Source organism: Sinocyclocheilus grahami, unplaced genomic scaffold (genome assembly GCF_001515645.1).
Source record: "Sinocyclocheilus grahami isolate Dianchi unplaced genomic scaffold, SAMN03320097.WGS_v1.1 scaffold153.1, whole genome shotgun sequence".
Lineage (NCBI taxonomy): Eukaryota > Metazoa > Chordata > Actinopteri > Cypriniformes > Cyprinidae > Sinocyclocheilus > Sinocyclocheilus grahami.
The window spans coordinates 2,762,773-2,781,662 of NW_015505332.1; the positions used below are offsets into that span (position 1 = coordinate 2,762,773).

Genomic DNA, 18,890 nt, shown 5'->3' on the forward strand with positions numbered 1-18,890 from the left:
CTCCACGCGACAATGAAGGGAAGAAAGGAAAAGGCCTGGAGCTCAAGCTGTAGCCCCATCCACGGGGAGGCCCCGTGCTATGCTCAATGCTAGCACACTACAGAACTTCAAACGCTCGCAGAAAACATGGATATAAACCCCCACCGCTTTGAAACATACTCCCTGTCAATTATTCAAGGCGGTGCAACAGACAGTAACAACAACAACGACAAACATTTGTGCTAGCAAAGCAGCGGAGAGCTGAAAGTCGTATTGCCGCAGTTAAAACTCTGTGACTCATCTCTCTGGAGTACGATTCTTCTCAGCATGTTCCCTGCTACTAACCCACCAGGCTAGCCGCAGGCAATGTTCACAAACCCCGACAACTTGCTTTCCTGCGACAATGAAGAAAAAGTTTCGCACTAAATCAACTCAAGAGTTAATGCTTTAGATGGTCCTTGGTCCTAGATTATAGGACCATGTTTTTCAGTCTTTCTACATCTAAACGTCACATTTAATACAATGTGTTACTTGCCTTTTTTGCAAATATTTGTAAAATTTACCAGCAATTTCTGAGCTAAAATTGTTTTTAAAACCTTTCAGGCAAGTGCACCGAAAAAATTTTGTAAAAAGAAATCTTGACTCAGAAATCGCTTGTAGATTTCACAAATTAGCAAGTGACACATGGAACGGAATTTGAAATTTTGAATTAGAAAGAAAGCATTTTCTTGTAAAATATACTCCAATAATCTATTTTATTTACAACTCTTACAGTGTTTTCTCTGTTGGAGTGATGTTGGTGTGGACTTTTCGTGAATTAAAGTTCTTTAGGGAAGTATGCATTTACAAGTTAAGAAGTCATAATTGTGGTAATTTGGTAAAAAAAAAAAAAAAAGATGGCAACGTACCTTTTTTAACTCTACTTCTACAAAATTATGAATAAAGAATGTGCATCAAGTGTGTTTTTGCTTATCTTGTTATTCAGTTTATGAAGGTGTTGCAAATTGAATTGTTATACATTCTCATAATTGTAATTTTACAATACTGTGGTATTTTGTACATGCAGCTTATCTAGTTTAACTGTAAATGGAAAGAAAGAATAATTTCACTTATTTGAACAAAATTACCATCAGATGCTACATCTATCGTGTTTCCCATATTTTCTCACTGAAATGCAATGGTTTTGTTCATTCAACTCGTAAATACAATCTTTCTGCCACGACTTGAATGCATCATTTGTGCTTTGCAACTCTGCAGATTCACATGACTATTAAGTACAATGAAAAAAGCTCAATAGGTGCCTTTTAATATTTATTCAGAGTCCAGTTCTTCAATACTGGCTTTCCTGTTAATTGCATTAACCCGTAGTTCGGCTCGAGTCGGAGAGCGCAAAGGTGCAACAATCGTGAACGACCGATGTCCGAACTCAGATGTGGAAATGAACGTGTTTGGGCGATCGAGCGTACGATGGCTTTGTTGAATCCACAGCTACGCACGTGGGCAGCTGCAGTCGCTCGCCGCTGTTTGATGCGACACAGGCCCGCGAGCACGTCCTCACGCTCATGTGCACAGCCCCCGTACCGGGATGATCCACATGTCCTCGGGGCCAGATTTTTGCGCTCACGCTCTCTGGAGCATCTGCCACCAGTTTAAGGGGGTGTGAGTTTGGACTGTTGACAGGGAGCAAGTTGGGATTAGCGTGAGCAATGCAACTATACATCGAAGACATTGTGATTGGCATAAAAAGACCCGGGCACTGCATGAAACACGAAGCTGTCTGCTGCGGTTTATATAAATCTAATAGAGTCCCTAATGTAGTAGCTTTCACGACGCTGCCAAGATTTCTCATACGCTGGAAACGCTGAGGGACTCCAGTACAACGGGAACAGATTTTCTGCCGTACTGCCCAGATGCACAATGTACGGTTGGTCGACAACTTTCTATAAACATGCACGCTGGAGTCTAATATGTACAATTCATGCCTACGGCGCTCGTTTGGCAGCTGTGAAGAATTCAGTTTTGCTCTCAAAAGACAGATGCTATTTAAAAAATGTCTGGATTTATTATTTGTGACAGAATAATTAAACATTAAGAAACAGAGAACGGCCTTATTATTCCGTTCAAAAGGTCCTGTATAACTGACGAGCTTAAATGAGAAATACATTCTTCCGACAGTTCTGTTCAGAGGCGAAAATATTCCTAAGTTAATGCACCATCATCTTATTGTTCTCCAACATAATGAGTTTTTTTGTTGTTTTTTTACAAAAAAACATTAATGGACGTTTTGGTGATGAGTTTACCTTTCAGGCATTAAAGTCATACAATTACTTCCATAAGACATTTCCAAGAATAGTTAATGAGGAATATTAACACAAAGTGATTAGACTGTGAAAAGTGGGAAAGCTTTTATTATTTATTTTGTTTATTGGCTTGGGAATAACATGATCCGAAGAGTCATTCACAATTAACTTGGCAACTACTATTAAGAAACGAAGCATTTTGAAATTATTTTTACTTTAAGTTTAGAAAATAAGAAAACTAATATACATATAGTTTGGGATCAGTACAATTATTTGATGCTTTTAAAAGAAAATTACAATTTATTTGACAAAAAAACAGTAATAATATTACAGTATAAATATTATTATAGTTTTATAATTGTATTATTATTATAAGTTTTCTATTTAAACTTTTTTTTTAATGTATAATAACATTATAAATACCTTTATTGTTATTTTTGTTTAGTTTAACGCATCTTTGCTGAATAAAAGTATTCTTAAAAAAGACCCCAAATTTTAAAAAGTAGTGTACAGTATATTAAACTAGGGATGCACCGATATGAAAATTTTGGCCGATACCGATAACCGATTATTCTTTATTTTTGAAAGCCGATAACCGATATGTTGGCCGATAAATCTATATCCAAATTGTTATATACTTTTTGAGAGCCTGATTACAAAAAAGGTCTCATCATTAAAAGCCACATCCCAAACGCTAAGCAGCCTAGTTTGAACAGTGTACGTTTTAAAAATATTTTTACTCTCCCATTACCAAATTTAGTCATAAAAAAAGTCTTACATCTGAAGTGTCTCTGAAGGAAATAATGCATTATTTATCGGCTTTAAGATATCGGCCAAATTTTCTTATCAGGCCGATACCGATAACAGAAAAAATGAGCCGATATGGGCCGATACCGATATGGTGGCCGATATATCGTGCATCCCTATATTAAACCATGTCCAAATCAGGTGCAACATTTTTAAAGTGATGCACAAGTGTGAGGACAAAATTGTCAATCATTCTTTCTTTGACAATGCACCGACAAGTACCGCCCACTTTAAATATGTTAATCAAACATATTCTGATTAGCTGTGATTGTTTTACGTCATTCTGCATTTTCACAATCAGTGTGGAAAGACAAATTGCTGCTTGTTGTTTGCCTGGTTTGGACACTGAAAAACACTGCTATTGATAAACACCAGCCAGAAGAATAAATCTATGAATTTCTAAGCAAAACTGCTGATTTTCACCTCTTCGTTTTGTTTCAGTTCATGAACCCAAAGCTCTGCTGACCGGATAATCAGTCTCTTTGAACGATGACAAGTTTTACCATTTCTTTGAACTCATTTAAGTCAAAGAAAAACAGTTCAAATAATGAATTGGAATTCATTGCCTTAAATATTTGTACAAAAATAAGGTACTGTCCTTAAAGTCTTAAAATACAACAGAGTGAAAGTCATTGACCACATTCTACTTCGAATCTGAGGATCAAAATGCCTAAAACTCTGAGATGAGATGATTTTTTTTTTTTTTTTTTTGAAGAGTTGAGAACTTCAAGTCCTGTTTGATGTGATATTTTAGGAAGACCTTCAGTGGTTGGTGTTCTCTATTCTGTGTCTCTCTTCGTACAGACAGTTACATTTAATCAGAACACTTTCATAATCAAGTCAGACGCCCCACGGCATGATTCCCTCATTTTACAAGCATTCACAGGAAAACATTTAGTCGAGTTAAAACAGACTTATTAATATAAACTTTTGCAAACTGAGAGAGTTTGAAATTGATAAAACACATGAAAGACGGACCATTCAAATTTCTGTTAAGACAAATTAATTTTAGGATGTGTCTTTTCACACTACAGTTTTTGCATTGTGCATTTCTCAGTGCTGCTTGCATTCGGTACATTTATTGCAATGCATTGATGCCAAACCGACACAAGTGTTTTTTTTGTGCATCTAAAATTTTGACAGTAAAAATAAAAAAATCAACAAAAAATAAAAACACAAATAAAACAGCAAAACTGGCATCTGCAGCTAGAATTCCCAGCGGTACGCACATTGATGATGAAATTGTAACGCGGTTCAGAACCAAGTACTGCAGTGTGACAGGCGTCATTTAACCAAACAAACCAAAAGTCAAAAACAGCCTTAAATGCAATAGTCATCTCATTAAAAAACAAGTGCATGAAATTAGATGCGGGGTTCAAGATGTCCGAGACAACTAGCAAAAAAAAAAATAATAATAATATATGATTATGAAGTAAATTGTAATAAACCAGATGAGTACAAACTTTGAAGTTGGCTTTAGAAAGCCTAGCCTGAAAGTTTGAGGCAATTGTAAATGCTTGAAGTTTAGATAGACAGATTAGACAGGTGCTGATAACATGTGGCTAGCATGATTTAGCACATTGCTAACATGATTTAACACGTTGCTAACATAGGGTGACCAAACGTCCACTTTTTCCCTGACACGTCCTGGCCAGGATTATATTGCCTAAAATGTCCAGGTTTTCATACTTGCTGAAGGCAATGAACAAAAAATAGCATCGCTTTGATCATTCTCTGTAGATCCCACCTTCTTGCGTGCTACGATTGGTCAATTATGTACAATGCCTGAATGTTATTGGTCAAACTACTTTGATGATTCTACTCAGCAAATATGGAAACAGGAAAACAAAGCCAAAACCTGGACGTTTTAGGCAATATAGAAATCCTGGCCAAGACATGTCTGGGAAAAAGCGGACGTATGGTCACCCTATGCTAGCAACATGTTAAATCATGTTGTGCTAAATCATGCTAGCAACATGCTATCAACACCTATCTAATCTATCTATTAGGACCCTAGCTAGCATGTTTTTAGAATGAATAGCATGTTGCTAACATGTTGCTAGCATGTTTCTAAAATGATTAGTATATTTGCTAGCATGTTGCTAATCATGTTTCTAGTATGTTGTTAGCATGTTGCTAGCATGTTTCTAACATGATTAACATTAACTAGCCTAAAGCATGATTAGCATGTTGACATTTTGTTAACATGTTTCTAGCATGATTAGTATGTTGCTATGATGTTTTTAACACTTTCCCCGCCATTGACGAGTTATCTCGTCTTTTAGAAGACAACACTTCCCCACCAAAGACGAATTTTTAACGGCTTTTCGTGTTTTCACTGTTATACACTAGGGGGCGCTATTACACATCTTCTGAACGAGTACAAAACCTCCCGAACAAAAACACATGTGTACAGGACGGAGAAAAGAGCGATCTCTTATGTAAACAGATGCATATGAAAAATAATGCGATCATCAGCAATGGCAGCATATAAATGAAAACTGCATAATGTTAAAATGTTGATCCAGGAAGTGGTATATGTCTGTGCAAGCTTTGGAGGTGTTGATGGAAGCGATTTACTGGATTTATGCTTTGATAATCGTACTGAATATTACCCAGATGTAGTTTTTGATAAAAATTTGATTCTCACCTTTTTCTCAAAATTATGCGTTTTTATGAAACCTACCTATATTCAAGTTGATAAAAAAAGAATGCTTTAAGCTAGAATAAAACTGATTTTTTTTTTTGTTTAAAAGAAGAGGCTCTGATCTTTATTTTGGTGTATTGCATATTCAAATATTCATACAGAAAAATATTCTGGAGGCCATCAAATTTGAGTGAAAATCATCAAAACCGCTGGCGGTGGCTGGCAACTTTTAAAAAAAATGCTAGCGGGGAAAAAAGTTAACATGATTAGCATGTTGCTGACATTTTTCTAGCATGATTAGCATGTTGCGAGCATGTTTTTAACACGATCAGCATGTTGTTGACATGTTTCAGCATGATTAGCATGTTTTTAGCATGATTAGCATGTTGTTGACATGTTTCAGCATGATTAGCATGTTTTTAGCATGATTAGCATGTTGTTGACATGTTTTAGCACGATTTACCATGTTGCTCTAGGATAGTCATTAACTCAACGTTCCTTTGTTACTAGTTCTAAAGTGACATTTTCGAATTAGTAATGGAGGCTTGGGCTCAGCTGTTAAACTGAGATCTGAATCCGTTGTGGAAGGAAGTATTTCTGCACAAAAGAGTGTTTTTAAAAACACTCTGTTGCTGTCTTTTTATTTACACACTTGTGCCGTCAAACTGTTGTATAAACACAGTATCACACTCGTAGCAGTGCGATATGGCTGTATATCAGCATGCTGTGATATATCACAGCCATATGGCACTGCCACTCCTGTGATATTGCTCATATAAAGTATATTATCAGAAAAAAGTAATACATTTTTACATGACTTTGAGAAAATTTGCCTCCACTGAAGCTAGAAAAAAATGACCATCTGTACAAAAGAGTCATTTCACTAGTTACATTTAAGACTTAAATATAGTGCAGAAATAACAGTGTTAGTGTTGTAAAATTCATCAATTTTAGGGGGGGAAAAAATCTATTTAAGCTGTAAAGTACGCCAAATACCCTTTTTTAACTCTGAGCTGAAAACAGGCTCAGAGTTTTTAACATTTCATCGTGTTTATTTTAAGGTTTACACAAAAACATCTCACATTTTGAAAGCGGTCAGACTTGTGGACGCCACAGTAGACAGTCTCATACATCACAATGGAAACGCTGGCTGTCTAACTTCAGCAACTTTAGAGTCACACAAAAAGTTGCACTTGAAGATCCTCATCAATTGTGTCTCATCTCAAGGTTTAATTTCAGCCCTGAACCTTTCACAGGCTGGTGATAGTACAAAAAAAGAGGCATTTGTTGTGGCCCACAGCTACAGAACACTATGAACAACAAAAACAATTGTAGTTAACCCTCTGGGGTCTGAGGGTGTTTTGGGCCCTGGAGAAGTTTTGACATGTCCTGACATTTGTGCTTTTTTCAGTTGCTAATAAACATTTTAATGACTAACTTTAGTAGCACCATAATCAGCACAAACTGGGCTACAATAATATGTGAGCAGCATGTATGTATGTGATTGTGTTTTTGAGAAAACAACGTTTATGCGTGCTTAGTGAAAAACTAAAATTTTAAAGTCACTGAAATAAGGCCATAAAACACATACAGAACATTTGTTCACAGGACTAAGGTCACTAAAGCAATTTCCTTTGTTTGTTTCTGGACGGTTGGGTATCTTGCTGTGCACAGTCGATGTCACTCGTTATAAGCAAAAACTAAATAAATACAGTGCATACATGCATAAAATATGAGGCTCTGATAAATAAGCCTCTGATGTGAGGATTTAAGCTCCAAGCATGATCTCAGTTACCCTAGAGACCTAAAGTCCAAACATTTCAGAAGTTCTGATCCTGCTGGGCCGCACTGATGCCCCTGATGTTCGGCAAAACAACTCAAGAGGCTGCATTTTGATTTTAGAAACCCATTACGACTAAAGGATTTCTGGCATTGTTGCAGAAACATACACAAATGTACATTTAATTTGTGGCTACTGCGCCTATTCAATTACAGGAAAAGCGATTCTCAGAAATGAAAAGAAAGAGAATTCAGAATTTCCTCACTAAAAGGGTTCTTTTCACAGCGGCACGTGTATGTTCTGTTCAATAGCAGCATAGGGTCTGCTATCAATAAGCCTTGACGTTCACTTATATTCATTTGCGGTCAGGTTGAAAGTGTATTTCTTACCAAACTCTCCTGGCACTGAGATCTCATACACACAGGACTGGCCCGCGGTGTAGTTGCGAGGGTAGTTTGGGGACAAAATAGTGCCCTCTGAACCCGTCGACCGGCTTCCACATGGAGCTGGAAGAAACAAACGAAGGTTAAATGCAGTGTGAATGCATGTACATATCCAAAACACACCCAAACACAACGTTAATGGTGGACTAAATCATGTATTGCTTGTTTTACAGACCAGTTAACATGTGGATCAGTCTTTCATTCTTGTTTCAATGCGTTTTAAAATTCAAACTAGCCAGACTCTTTTAAAAACACAACATGTATGGTGCAAAAACATGCATGTATGTATATGTGTGCGCGCGTGTGTGTGTGTGTGTAATTCAATGAAATATTAGATTAAATACTTAAATTGTTGCATAGAAGTTGAAGCACTAAAATGACTATAAAGAAAAATAAAAGCTAAACAATAATATAAAAAACACTTAATTACTAAATTTACTAAAACTAAAAACTGAAAATATAAAAATTCAAAATAATAAATACTTTAATAGTATATAAATACTAATACTATATATTATACTAATAATACTAAAATAACACTAATGTGATGCATTGTTTGTTAAATTGTTTAAATGTGTTTTCAACTATTTACTGATTTAATTATTTTTGCCATACACATACTGTGCCACAATTTTAGAGAAAATGTTTCTTTATAAAATGATGATGATCAAGTGTCCTATATGTAATTACATTATAGCTGAATAATATTGCAAAATTTAAACTCTTATAAAAGTTCTTGAAATACACATTATTTAGTGTCATACCACCTTGTAAAGAATGCTCATGCTAATAAAAATATATACTTTCTTCTGACACTTCATTTAAAAACATGTGGCATAAATAAAAAAATTATTTTTGCCTTGGGGCCAAAACTATTTATTTATTTTTTTTTTTACAGATGAGTCCCACTTTAAGGCACCGATAGGAGACTCCATCTCATGCAAGTCTATATTTTATTTAACAAATTTGTCAAAAATAACAAGTATATAAATAAAATAAAGTCAAACTTTGCTTTGTGGAAAGTGGAAAAAATGAGTCCACCTTTAACAGGACGCTCATTTGAGGAGAAACTCTGTACCTGAACCATGTTTAACAAAGGCAACATACAGCAAGGTGTAAATCTATATAATGTGGCACAATATGACAGCTGTGGAAGGAGTGCTAGAGTTATAGTGAGCATTGTCAACAGCGCTCAGTCATTCATCAACCAGCTAGAACAGAATTATAGGCCTGACAATAATACTTTTCAATCTCATACTCTAAAATACAACCTATACAGTCTTAAGACACAGTCTTTATGCAATCATCGATTAGAGGGCTGTTCACAATAAGCGAAACAATTTAGCATAATGCAAGAGAAATGGGCAAAAATAATTGCGGCAAAAGGGGGATAAAAAGTAATTAGGATCTAATGGAGCAGGCAGAAGCTTTCATCCAGGCATACGAGTCCGCAAAATATAAATCGTTCTTTCGAGTGACATTTATAGCCTTTGACTTACACAAGTGGGAAAACTGCTGCCCCGTTTGCATTATTTGATGTGAAATTCAAAGTCTCAGTGTGGGTTTATTATTGCTGATCCCACAATATTCTGTGGTGAAATATTAATTTCAGAGGATTAGCAAACAAGACGCGGTGACAGAGTCAATACATCAGAGCGCTGAAATCATTCACTCCTGAGTCGAAGAACATCATCATTTGTGACTCAAGTTATAATTGTTAATCTCTGCAGATGACAAGAAAAGTGTTTACAATGTTTCATGTCAATTTAAACATCTCCCAGTTTCACAAATCTATAAATGTAGACTGCATCTCAAAGGAAGTAGTACACACATGCAGTGTACATCTCATACAATGACTTCCAAAGGGTGCTGATTTCTTTCCAAAGTGCCTATATTATTGAGATCCATCTTTTCACACTGATGACACTTGAGGGATTCATACACAACTACTACAAAAGATCTGGGGGTGAAAACCTTTGAGAAGGATGATGATGTGTACATTTTGCCTAAACATCTTATTTCATTCAGTACTGTCCTTCAGAAGCTTCAGAAATTACTTAAAAGTTTCCCAGAAGACAAAACAAGTACTATTTACCCTGATCGTTCAGTTATGCTCTTATAGTTCCTCAATTGTCCTCAGTGTGAAAACATGGATGTCAAGATCATACATTGGGTCAAATATGCAGATGTTGCTGGAAAATTACATAATGTGCAGGACCTGTAGGATTTTTCTCAAGAACAGTGGGCAGTTCAACTGCTCAGAACAAATAACTACTGTATCACAAAACGCAGAAACCGATCATCCAGGTACACACATTAGGAAACAAGTGTACATAAACTTTTGAATGGGGTCATTTGTGTAAATTCAGGCATTATTTTGTCTTGTGGACTATATGTATGCATGACATCTGTTATGTGTAATAGCTTATTCAAAGACGTACTACAGTAAATGGAAGGGAAACAATGCAATTGTGTTCTAATTTCGTTAAAATGTAAAAACATTTTGCAGAAATATAAACACACTGAATATATGATATCTAATCTAACTTGATCATTTCAGTCTTTTGAATACACTGTAGCTCTCAATATTTACAAAAGCCAATTAGCCAATCGCATGCAAGAAGCAAAACACAGTAAAAATAGACCGTTATCAAATTACCAAAGGCATGTTTTAAACATTGTTTATATCTAGAAGAATAATATTTGATTATTTTCATTTATATACATCAATCAGTGTTATTTTAGTGATATTACTATAATTTTATTAACAGTTGAAATCGTTTTTATTTCTATTTTGTATTTTCATTTGAATTTTCTGTCCTAACTGACACGAGAGAAAACGATAGTAAAACTCGTCTGATGATCACTCGCACTTCTGGAAACCTGATAGCCAAATAAAAAGAACTTTAACAATGTTGTCAAATCACTGCGACTATATTGTAAAGATCCAATAAATCGCACAGCTCTACATAAAGCCAGATCATAAGTATATTTCGTTCTGACTTCCATTGTGAAGGATCAATTCACACACTCTGCACACATGCACATGTACACCGTGTCCCCGCCATCTCCAGAGGCACAAGTAAGCCGCAGCGCATAATCCAGCATCTCTTCACACCGTGAGCTGGTCTCACAGCTGGAGGAAGTGTAAAAGAGAGCCGTCAGATGCCCCATCAAGCCCTTGTGGGTTTGTGCGCACATGTGGCAGAGTGAAACAGTCCGTACACGAGACCCCAGCACAAACACATCCATTATTAATCAATGCTTTCCAGGTGGAAGAGCACAAGCCTGAAACAACACCTATGAAGTGAGTGGCAGGAATGAAGAGTGTTGTGACCGCTGTCTCATCGTCTCCAGAGGCACAAGTAAGCCGCAGCGCATAATCCAGCATCTCTTCACATGAGCTGGTCTCACAGCTGGAGGAAGTGTAAAAGAGAGCCGTCAGATGCCCCATCAAGCCCTTGTGGGTTTGTGCGCACATGTGGCAGAGTGAAACAGTCCGTACACGAGACCCCAGCACAAACACATCCATTATTAATCAATGCTTTCCAGGTGGAAGAGCACAAGCCTGAAACAACACCTATGAAGTGAGTGGCAGGAATGAAGAGTGTTGTGACCGCTGTCTCATCCTCCATGACAAACACAGAGAGCGGAGTAATTGGCAGGAGACGGATCTAGACATAGACTAGCACTTGAGACCAAAAAACAGAAAAATGTGTAACTAGTGTTGAGGCACAACTAACTGAATTTTAGTTTTACTTAAACTTCTGTAATCTGACAAATATGAATGTGTAATTGGATATTCCATAGGAAAAAGTTATTGTGAATCAATCTCTTATGCTCACCAAGGCTGCATTTATGTAATAAAAAAATACAATAAAACATGAAATAATATTACCTTCTAAACAAACTGCTTTCTATTTGAATATCTTTAAAATTAAATTTATTTTTGTGATGCAAAGCTGAATTTTCAGCATCATTACTCCAGTCCTCAGGGTCACATGATCCTTCAGAAATCATTCTAATATGCTGACTTGCTGTTAAAATGTCTAATCAAATATTATTGGTGCTCAATTATTAAATAAGGTTTTTTATTATTATCAATGTTTTTGCTGCTTAATATTTTTGTGGATGTATTTTTCAGGATTGTTTTATGAATAAAAGTTCAAAAATATTTTGTATTTACAAAATGTTTTTTAATCACTTTTGATCAATTTAATGCATCCTTGCTGAACGAAAGTATTAATCTAGTAAAAAAAATAATAATAATTTTCACTTGTCCGATATACAGTGCATACCCACTGTATATCGGGCAAGTGAACTTTTTTTTTTTTAAGGGGGTCTGAAAGTATTCAGACCCCTTTAAATTTTTCACTCTTTGTTATATTGCAGCCATTTGCTAAAATCATTTAAGTTATTTTTTTTTCCTCATTAATGTACACACATCACCTCATATTGACAGAAAAACACAGAATTGTTGACATTTTTGCAGATTTATTAAAAAAGAAAAACTGAAATATCACATGGTCCTAAGTATTCAGACCCTTTGCTGTGACACTCATATATTTAACTCAGGTGCTGTCCATTTCTTCTGATCATCCTTGAGATGGTTCTACACCTTCATTTGAGTCCAGCTGTGTTTGATTATACTGATTGGACTTGATTAGGAAACCCACACTCGTTCTGACTTCCATTGTGAAGGATCAATTCACACACTCTGCACACATGCACATGTACACCGTGTCCCCGCCATCTCCAGAGGCACAAGTAAGCCGCAGCGCATAATCCAGCATCTCTTCACACCGTGAGCTGGTCTCACAGCTGGAGGAAGTGTAAAAGAGAGCCGTCAGATGCCCCATCAAGCCCTTGTGGGTTTGTGCGCACATGTGGCAGAGTGAAACAGTCCGTACACGAGACCCCAGCACAAACACATCCATTATTAATCAATGCTTTCCAGGTGGAAGAGCACAAGCCTGAAACAACACCTATGAAGTGAGTGGCAGGAATGAAGAGTGTTGTGACCGCTGTCTCATCCTCCATGACAAACACAGAGAGCGGAGTAATTGGCAGGAGACGGATCTAGACATAGACTAGCACTTGAGACCAAAAAACAGAAAAATGTGTAACTAGTGTTGAGGCACAACTAACTGAATTTTAGTTTTACTTAAACTTCTGTAATCTGACAAATATGAATGTGTAATTGGATATTCCATAGGAAAAAGTTATTGTGAATCAATCTCTTATGCTCACCAAGGCTGCATTTATTTAATAAAAAAATACAATAAAACATGAAATAATATTACCTTCTAAACAAACTGCTTTCTATTTGAATATCTTTAAAATTAAATTTATTCTTGTGATGCAAAGCTGAATTTTCAGCATCATTACTCCAGTCCTCAGGGTCACATGATCCTTCAGAAATCATTCTAATATGCTGACTTGCTGTTAAAATGTCTAATCAAATATTATTGGTGCTCAATTATTAAATCAGGTTTTTTATTATTATCAATGTTTTTGCTGCTTAATGTTTTTGTGGATGTATTTTTCAGGATTGTTTTATGAATAAAAGTTCAAAAATATTTTGTATTTACAAAATGTTTTTTAATCACTTTTGATCAATTTAATGCATCCTTGCTGAACGAAAGTATTAATCTAGTAAAAAAAATAATAATAATTTTCACTTGTCCGATATACAGTGCATACCCACTGTATATCGGGCAAGTGAACTTTTTTTTTTTTAAGGGGGTCTGAAAGTATTCAGACCCCTTTAAATTTTTCACTCTTTGTTATATTGCAGCCATTTGCTAAAATCATTTAAGTTATTTTTTTTTCCTCATTAATGTACACACATCACCTCATATTGACAAAAAGAAGTCATCAAAGTTGTCCAAAGACAAGAACGCATTTTGTTTTTATAACGTTGATGAAAGGTTTTGATCCACTTCAAATACTGACTACTGTATATACAGGTGCATCTCAGTAAATTAGAATGTTGTGGAAAAGTTCATTTATTTCAGTAAATCAACTCAAATTGTGAAACTCGTGTATTAAATAAATTCAATGCACACAGACTGAAGTAGTTTAAGTCTTTGGTTATTTTAATTGTGATGATTTTGGCTCACATTTTCTTATGAAGTATTCTAATTTGTTGAGATAGTGAATTGGTGGGTTTTTGTTAAATGTGAGCCAAAATCATCACAATTAAAAGAACCAAATACTTAAACTACTTCAGTCTGTGTGCATTGAATTTATTTAATACACAAGTTTCACAATTTGAGTTGAATTACTGAAATAAATGAACTTTTCCATGACATTCTAATTAATTGAGATGCACCTGTATACAGCAGCAAAATGTTTTTTAATATTGATGATCAGCTTTGCCATCACAGAAATAAATTATATTTTAAAATAATATATTAAACAGTTATTTTAAATTGTTAAATTATTTTCAATTCTTTTGCAATAATACTGTTTTACTGTATTTTTTTTTTCAAATAACTTTCAAAACATTAAAAAATCTTGGTCACACTTTATTTTAAGATCCAATGTTTGCTATTAGCAAACCATTAACTATGACTTTTGCCTCAAACTACTAATTTGCTGCTTATTAATAGTTAGTAAGGTAGTTTTTTTTATTTATTTACAGTAGGTATTGGGTAGGATATTGCCATGCAGAATATGTGCTTTATAAGCACTAATAAACAGCCAGTATGTTAATAACAGGCATGCTAATAAGCAACTAGTTAATAGTGAGAACTGGTCTCCATACTAAAGCATTACCAAAATCTTAAATACGTGTATATACCAGAATGGAGTCATGGAGTTTTATTCAACGTTTACAAAGAAAAACTGCGATTATCAGACCAAGAGCATGTATTAAAACAGAAAACAGAGTTAATATTGATGAAACCGTCCACTGAGATCTGAATCCACTGAACATGCATCTGCCTGATAAGTCAGCAACTAGTTGGTAACACAGCTCTTGCTAAAGTAAAACTTTCGTCTTCAGTCCAACTCTCCCAGGCATAGCTAAAAACATCACAAAATATGCTGAATATAAAGTCTTTCCATAACATTTGCACTGTCTCTTAGGAGATGTGGGGAGCGATGCTTTATATCAGCAGCTCTGTGAAGATAATTTGCAAAATAGCGCAGAACAATGAGCCATTACTGAATCATTGAGTTGTTACCCGCTGCACTGTAACCAAAAACCATTGCTTTTGTTCCAGCGGACTGGCGTCTCATTCCATATGATGCATTTCCAACACAAACTCATCCAAAGAGGGTCAGCAAGGCCAGCCATGCATGCATGCAGAAAAAAACTCAGAAATCAATAGACCAGCCTTCAGTCCGGATCTGTGCGGTATCAATTCAAGGCTGTGTCAGACGCCTCATGCACAAACATGTGAAAACTTCTGTTTCATTTCTTTGTCATTAATTTCTCTACCATCCACTTGTGTCCTCTATACACATGGGATACAAAGACCTCTCTGTCAACTACATTTCTGTTTGCACAGAGAACAAATACTGGACTTTGACTGATTCATGGTTATCTCTACCAGACTTCTCAACTAGCTTAAAGGCCCGTTTACACCAAGAACGATAACTATAAAGATAACGATAAAGATATAGTTCTAAAAATCATTCTCAATATTAAAGAATAGCCACACCACAACTATAACGATAAAGGCACAGGGAAACAATGTTGTTGGAAACACAATTTTTTATCCAGCTGATGAAAGATAACATTGACAGCCAATCAGAATCAATTCTGCTGTAACGAACTCGAGAATTTAATCTGGCAGATGAGTGTGCACTTAGAATAAACGGACGATACTGGTGTGGACGCTAATATAGTAATCGTTACAGTTATCTCAATAGTTATCGTTCTTAGTGGAACGGGCCTTAAGCCTATAGCAATCGTCCCTTGTGCAGCCAGCTTCATCAGAAAGACCTTACACCACTTGCAATCAGTGTTGGGGAGTAACTAGTTACATGTAACGGAATTACATAATTTAATTACAAAATAAAAGTTAATGTAATCAGTTACAGTTACTAAGAAAAAATGTGTAATTAAATTAGTTACTTATGAAAATGTTAAGGATTACAAAAGGGGTTACATCTGATTTTTTTCACACACACTCCCACATACAGATTTAATTGAGTTCTTTCATAAATTGCAGTGACTGCTCTACAGTATGAAACACCAATGTTTCAGAAGTTTATAACATGCTTATATGCTTTATTTTTTTTTTCTAAGGCATTGCTAGATTGCAGTGTTTCCTGTCATAGCTACGCAAAGATTTCATTTCAAAAACAGTATCATAGCTATTAAACTATTTCTTGTTATGATTTTAAATATGTATTTAACCTCTTTAAAATTAAAATATTATAATCTTAATTCAAGTGATGAAGGATTTCGAAAGTCTGACAGTTATCAGTGTTGAGCACATATTGTAAGTTTAACCCTGCCTGGTTTACATGTTTGAAAATGATTAACAGTTGAAAACTAAGTTGAAAAGTAATCAAAAAGTAATCAAATGTAATCAGTTACATTACTTTAATAAAGTAATTGAAAAGTTACACTACTTATTACATTTTAAGTAGGGTAACTTGTAATCTGTAACCTATTACATTTCCAAAGTAACCTTCCCAACACTGGTTAAAATTAATAACTTGATAGCATGCAATGTCATGTAGTCATCTTCAACAGTAATATTTCATCTGCAAAAAGTCATAAATATAATCTAAATCTGGATAACATGTCTAGATTTTTGACACTTCTGCTCATTCCAATCACTTGACTGTAGTAGGTAATGCCAATTTTTCACAATCCAATCAATTCCAATCAATTCGATTTTTAAATTAATTCTAGGGTTTTTTTTGTTTTTTTGTTATTTCTTTTAATATTTATATTTTATTACAGCTTTATTTCAAATATTGAAAACATTTTTATTAGTTTTATAGTTAATAGCAATAACACTGAATCAAATCCTTTTTCAATGCATAAAATCAAGTCCTGTCCAGCATTTTATTTATTAAATATGTTTTTGCACAAGGAAATATTACACCTTAAACAATATAATTTACCTGTAAAACCTTAAATATTATTAACAAATCCAATCAATGCATTTTACCTTGAAATTTAAGCATGTTACCTCAATTCTTTTCTACATGCAAATACTTTTAGTAAGTTTATTCAATGTTCATCTTGCATTTTAAATCAACATGAAATCAAAATTGACCCAATTTAATATACATTTACTTAATATACATCACTGACCTTACTAAGAATGATTCATCCGTGCACATTATTCCACATAAAATAGTTTTTATCCATAAACTTTCAGCAAAATGTATTGACTTGCTCTGCCTCTGAAACAACTTATCAAATAAACAACTAAATAAAATCAAGCTCCTCCCTACATACAGCAACTTCACCATAGAGAAAAACTTCACCTTTATATGTCTGTGGGATTATTGATTTGCATGTAAACTCATAAACCAGACTCTTATAATGAGGTGATTTTTGATAGTTATTATCAGGGTTTTGTTGACACTCATTAAGAATTCACATGCACATCTTACTGATTGTGCCTAATCAGCCGATGTGTAAGGTCACAAAATGCCTTAAATTATGTTCTTTTATTAGCGAAAGCTCGTCACACCTCGATTTTGCCCTTTTCTGACAGCTTATTCACTATCTAACACATGGCAGTGTTCTAGTATGCGGTTTACTGATTTGCAAAGTGTATTTTCTAAATTTATCAGTGTTTTGGAGTACATGTAAACACCCTCGTGTTGATCTGGGAGAAAAGAAACACTGTACAATTCTGACTTGCATTCACAAGCAAAACTACTGTAGGATAAAACAGTATTCCACACAGCTCCAAAAATAGAGCGTCACGATGGTATCTGGGTCGTAAGGGGATGTTCTAAGCACAATACAGATGGGAACGTGAGCATACCTTGGCAGCTGGGTAGAGCTCTGTTCCACTCGGGTCTGTTGGTGCCGCCCATGACACAGGTGAGACTGGAATAACCCTGGAGCTGGTAGCCTGGATCACAGTGGAAGGTCACAGTGGAGCCCAGCTTATAGTCTCCACCCAACCGAGTGCCATTCATCACGCTGCCTGGGTCAAAACAAGCCTCACGCAGTTTAGCTATACGGGAGAGGAACACAAGACATATGGCGTATGTTAAAGCTGTAGAAGATGAAAAGATCTGAAGGTATGAAAATGGCAAGCGGTGAGTCACTGTCAACCTTTGAAACTTTCCAGTTTGCGCTCAAGCATCTTGAAACCGTATATCATGACAATCTTAAAGGAACCGTTTACCAAAAGATGAACACAACGTCATCATTTACTGATAAAAATCAATAAGTGCATCTCTCAAGGGCACAAATCCAGGTTGAGAACAGCCTCTTTAACCACCAGTCCGAAACAAAAGAGCAATTACCTTTGTATTCCAGATGGAAGCCCGTGTAGCTCACGGATCCGTCACTGCGGAATGCAATGTGCATGATGTTGGAGCTGCTTTCTACCTTTTCTGGCAGCTTACTCTCTTGAAATGTGCCGATCAGATGACCGTTGCTGTGAGGTCCGTCGTAGATGTACAAGAAGTCATAGTTTGGTTCAATGCTGAAACTGAGAGAAGACAAGTATAGGATCAAAACACAGTGCAAGCAGTGATCTATTGACTTTTTTCTACGCAATTGTCCTGAAGGATTAGTTCAGTAATTGAGAATTCTGTCAGTGTGTCATTGCAAATCATTGCATAAAAAGGAGATGACAAAAAAGGGATCACAAAGTGAGATTTTAGAAAACTATAGGAGGGGGAATATACTGTAGAACACGGTCATTTAAACTACTTTGATAGCACATATGTGACCCCTGGACCACAAAACCTGTCTTAAGTCGCTTGGGTATATTTTT

The 18,890-nt window shown here is 35.5% G+C and overlaps 1 protein-coding gene across 1 annotated transcript in view; it reads right to left on the bottom strand.

The window, feature by feature from the left end:
- Positions 1-18,890, bottom strand: part of LOC107592529 (CUB and sushi domain-containing protein 3-like) — a 309,662-nt gene that overhangs the window by 114,948 nt on the left and 175,824 nt on the right. The window contains exons 27-29 of the mRNA XM_016282061.1: positions 18,415-18,602; positions 17,925-18,119; positions 7,903-8,019 (exon numbers count right to left, since the gene is read on the bottom strand). Coding sequence (XP_016137547.1) covers positions 7,903-8,019; positions 17,925-18,119; positions 18,415-18,602 — 500 coding nt within the window. The remainder of the gene's footprint in view (positions 1-7,902; positions 8,020-17,924; positions 18,120-18,414; positions 18,603-18,890) is intronic.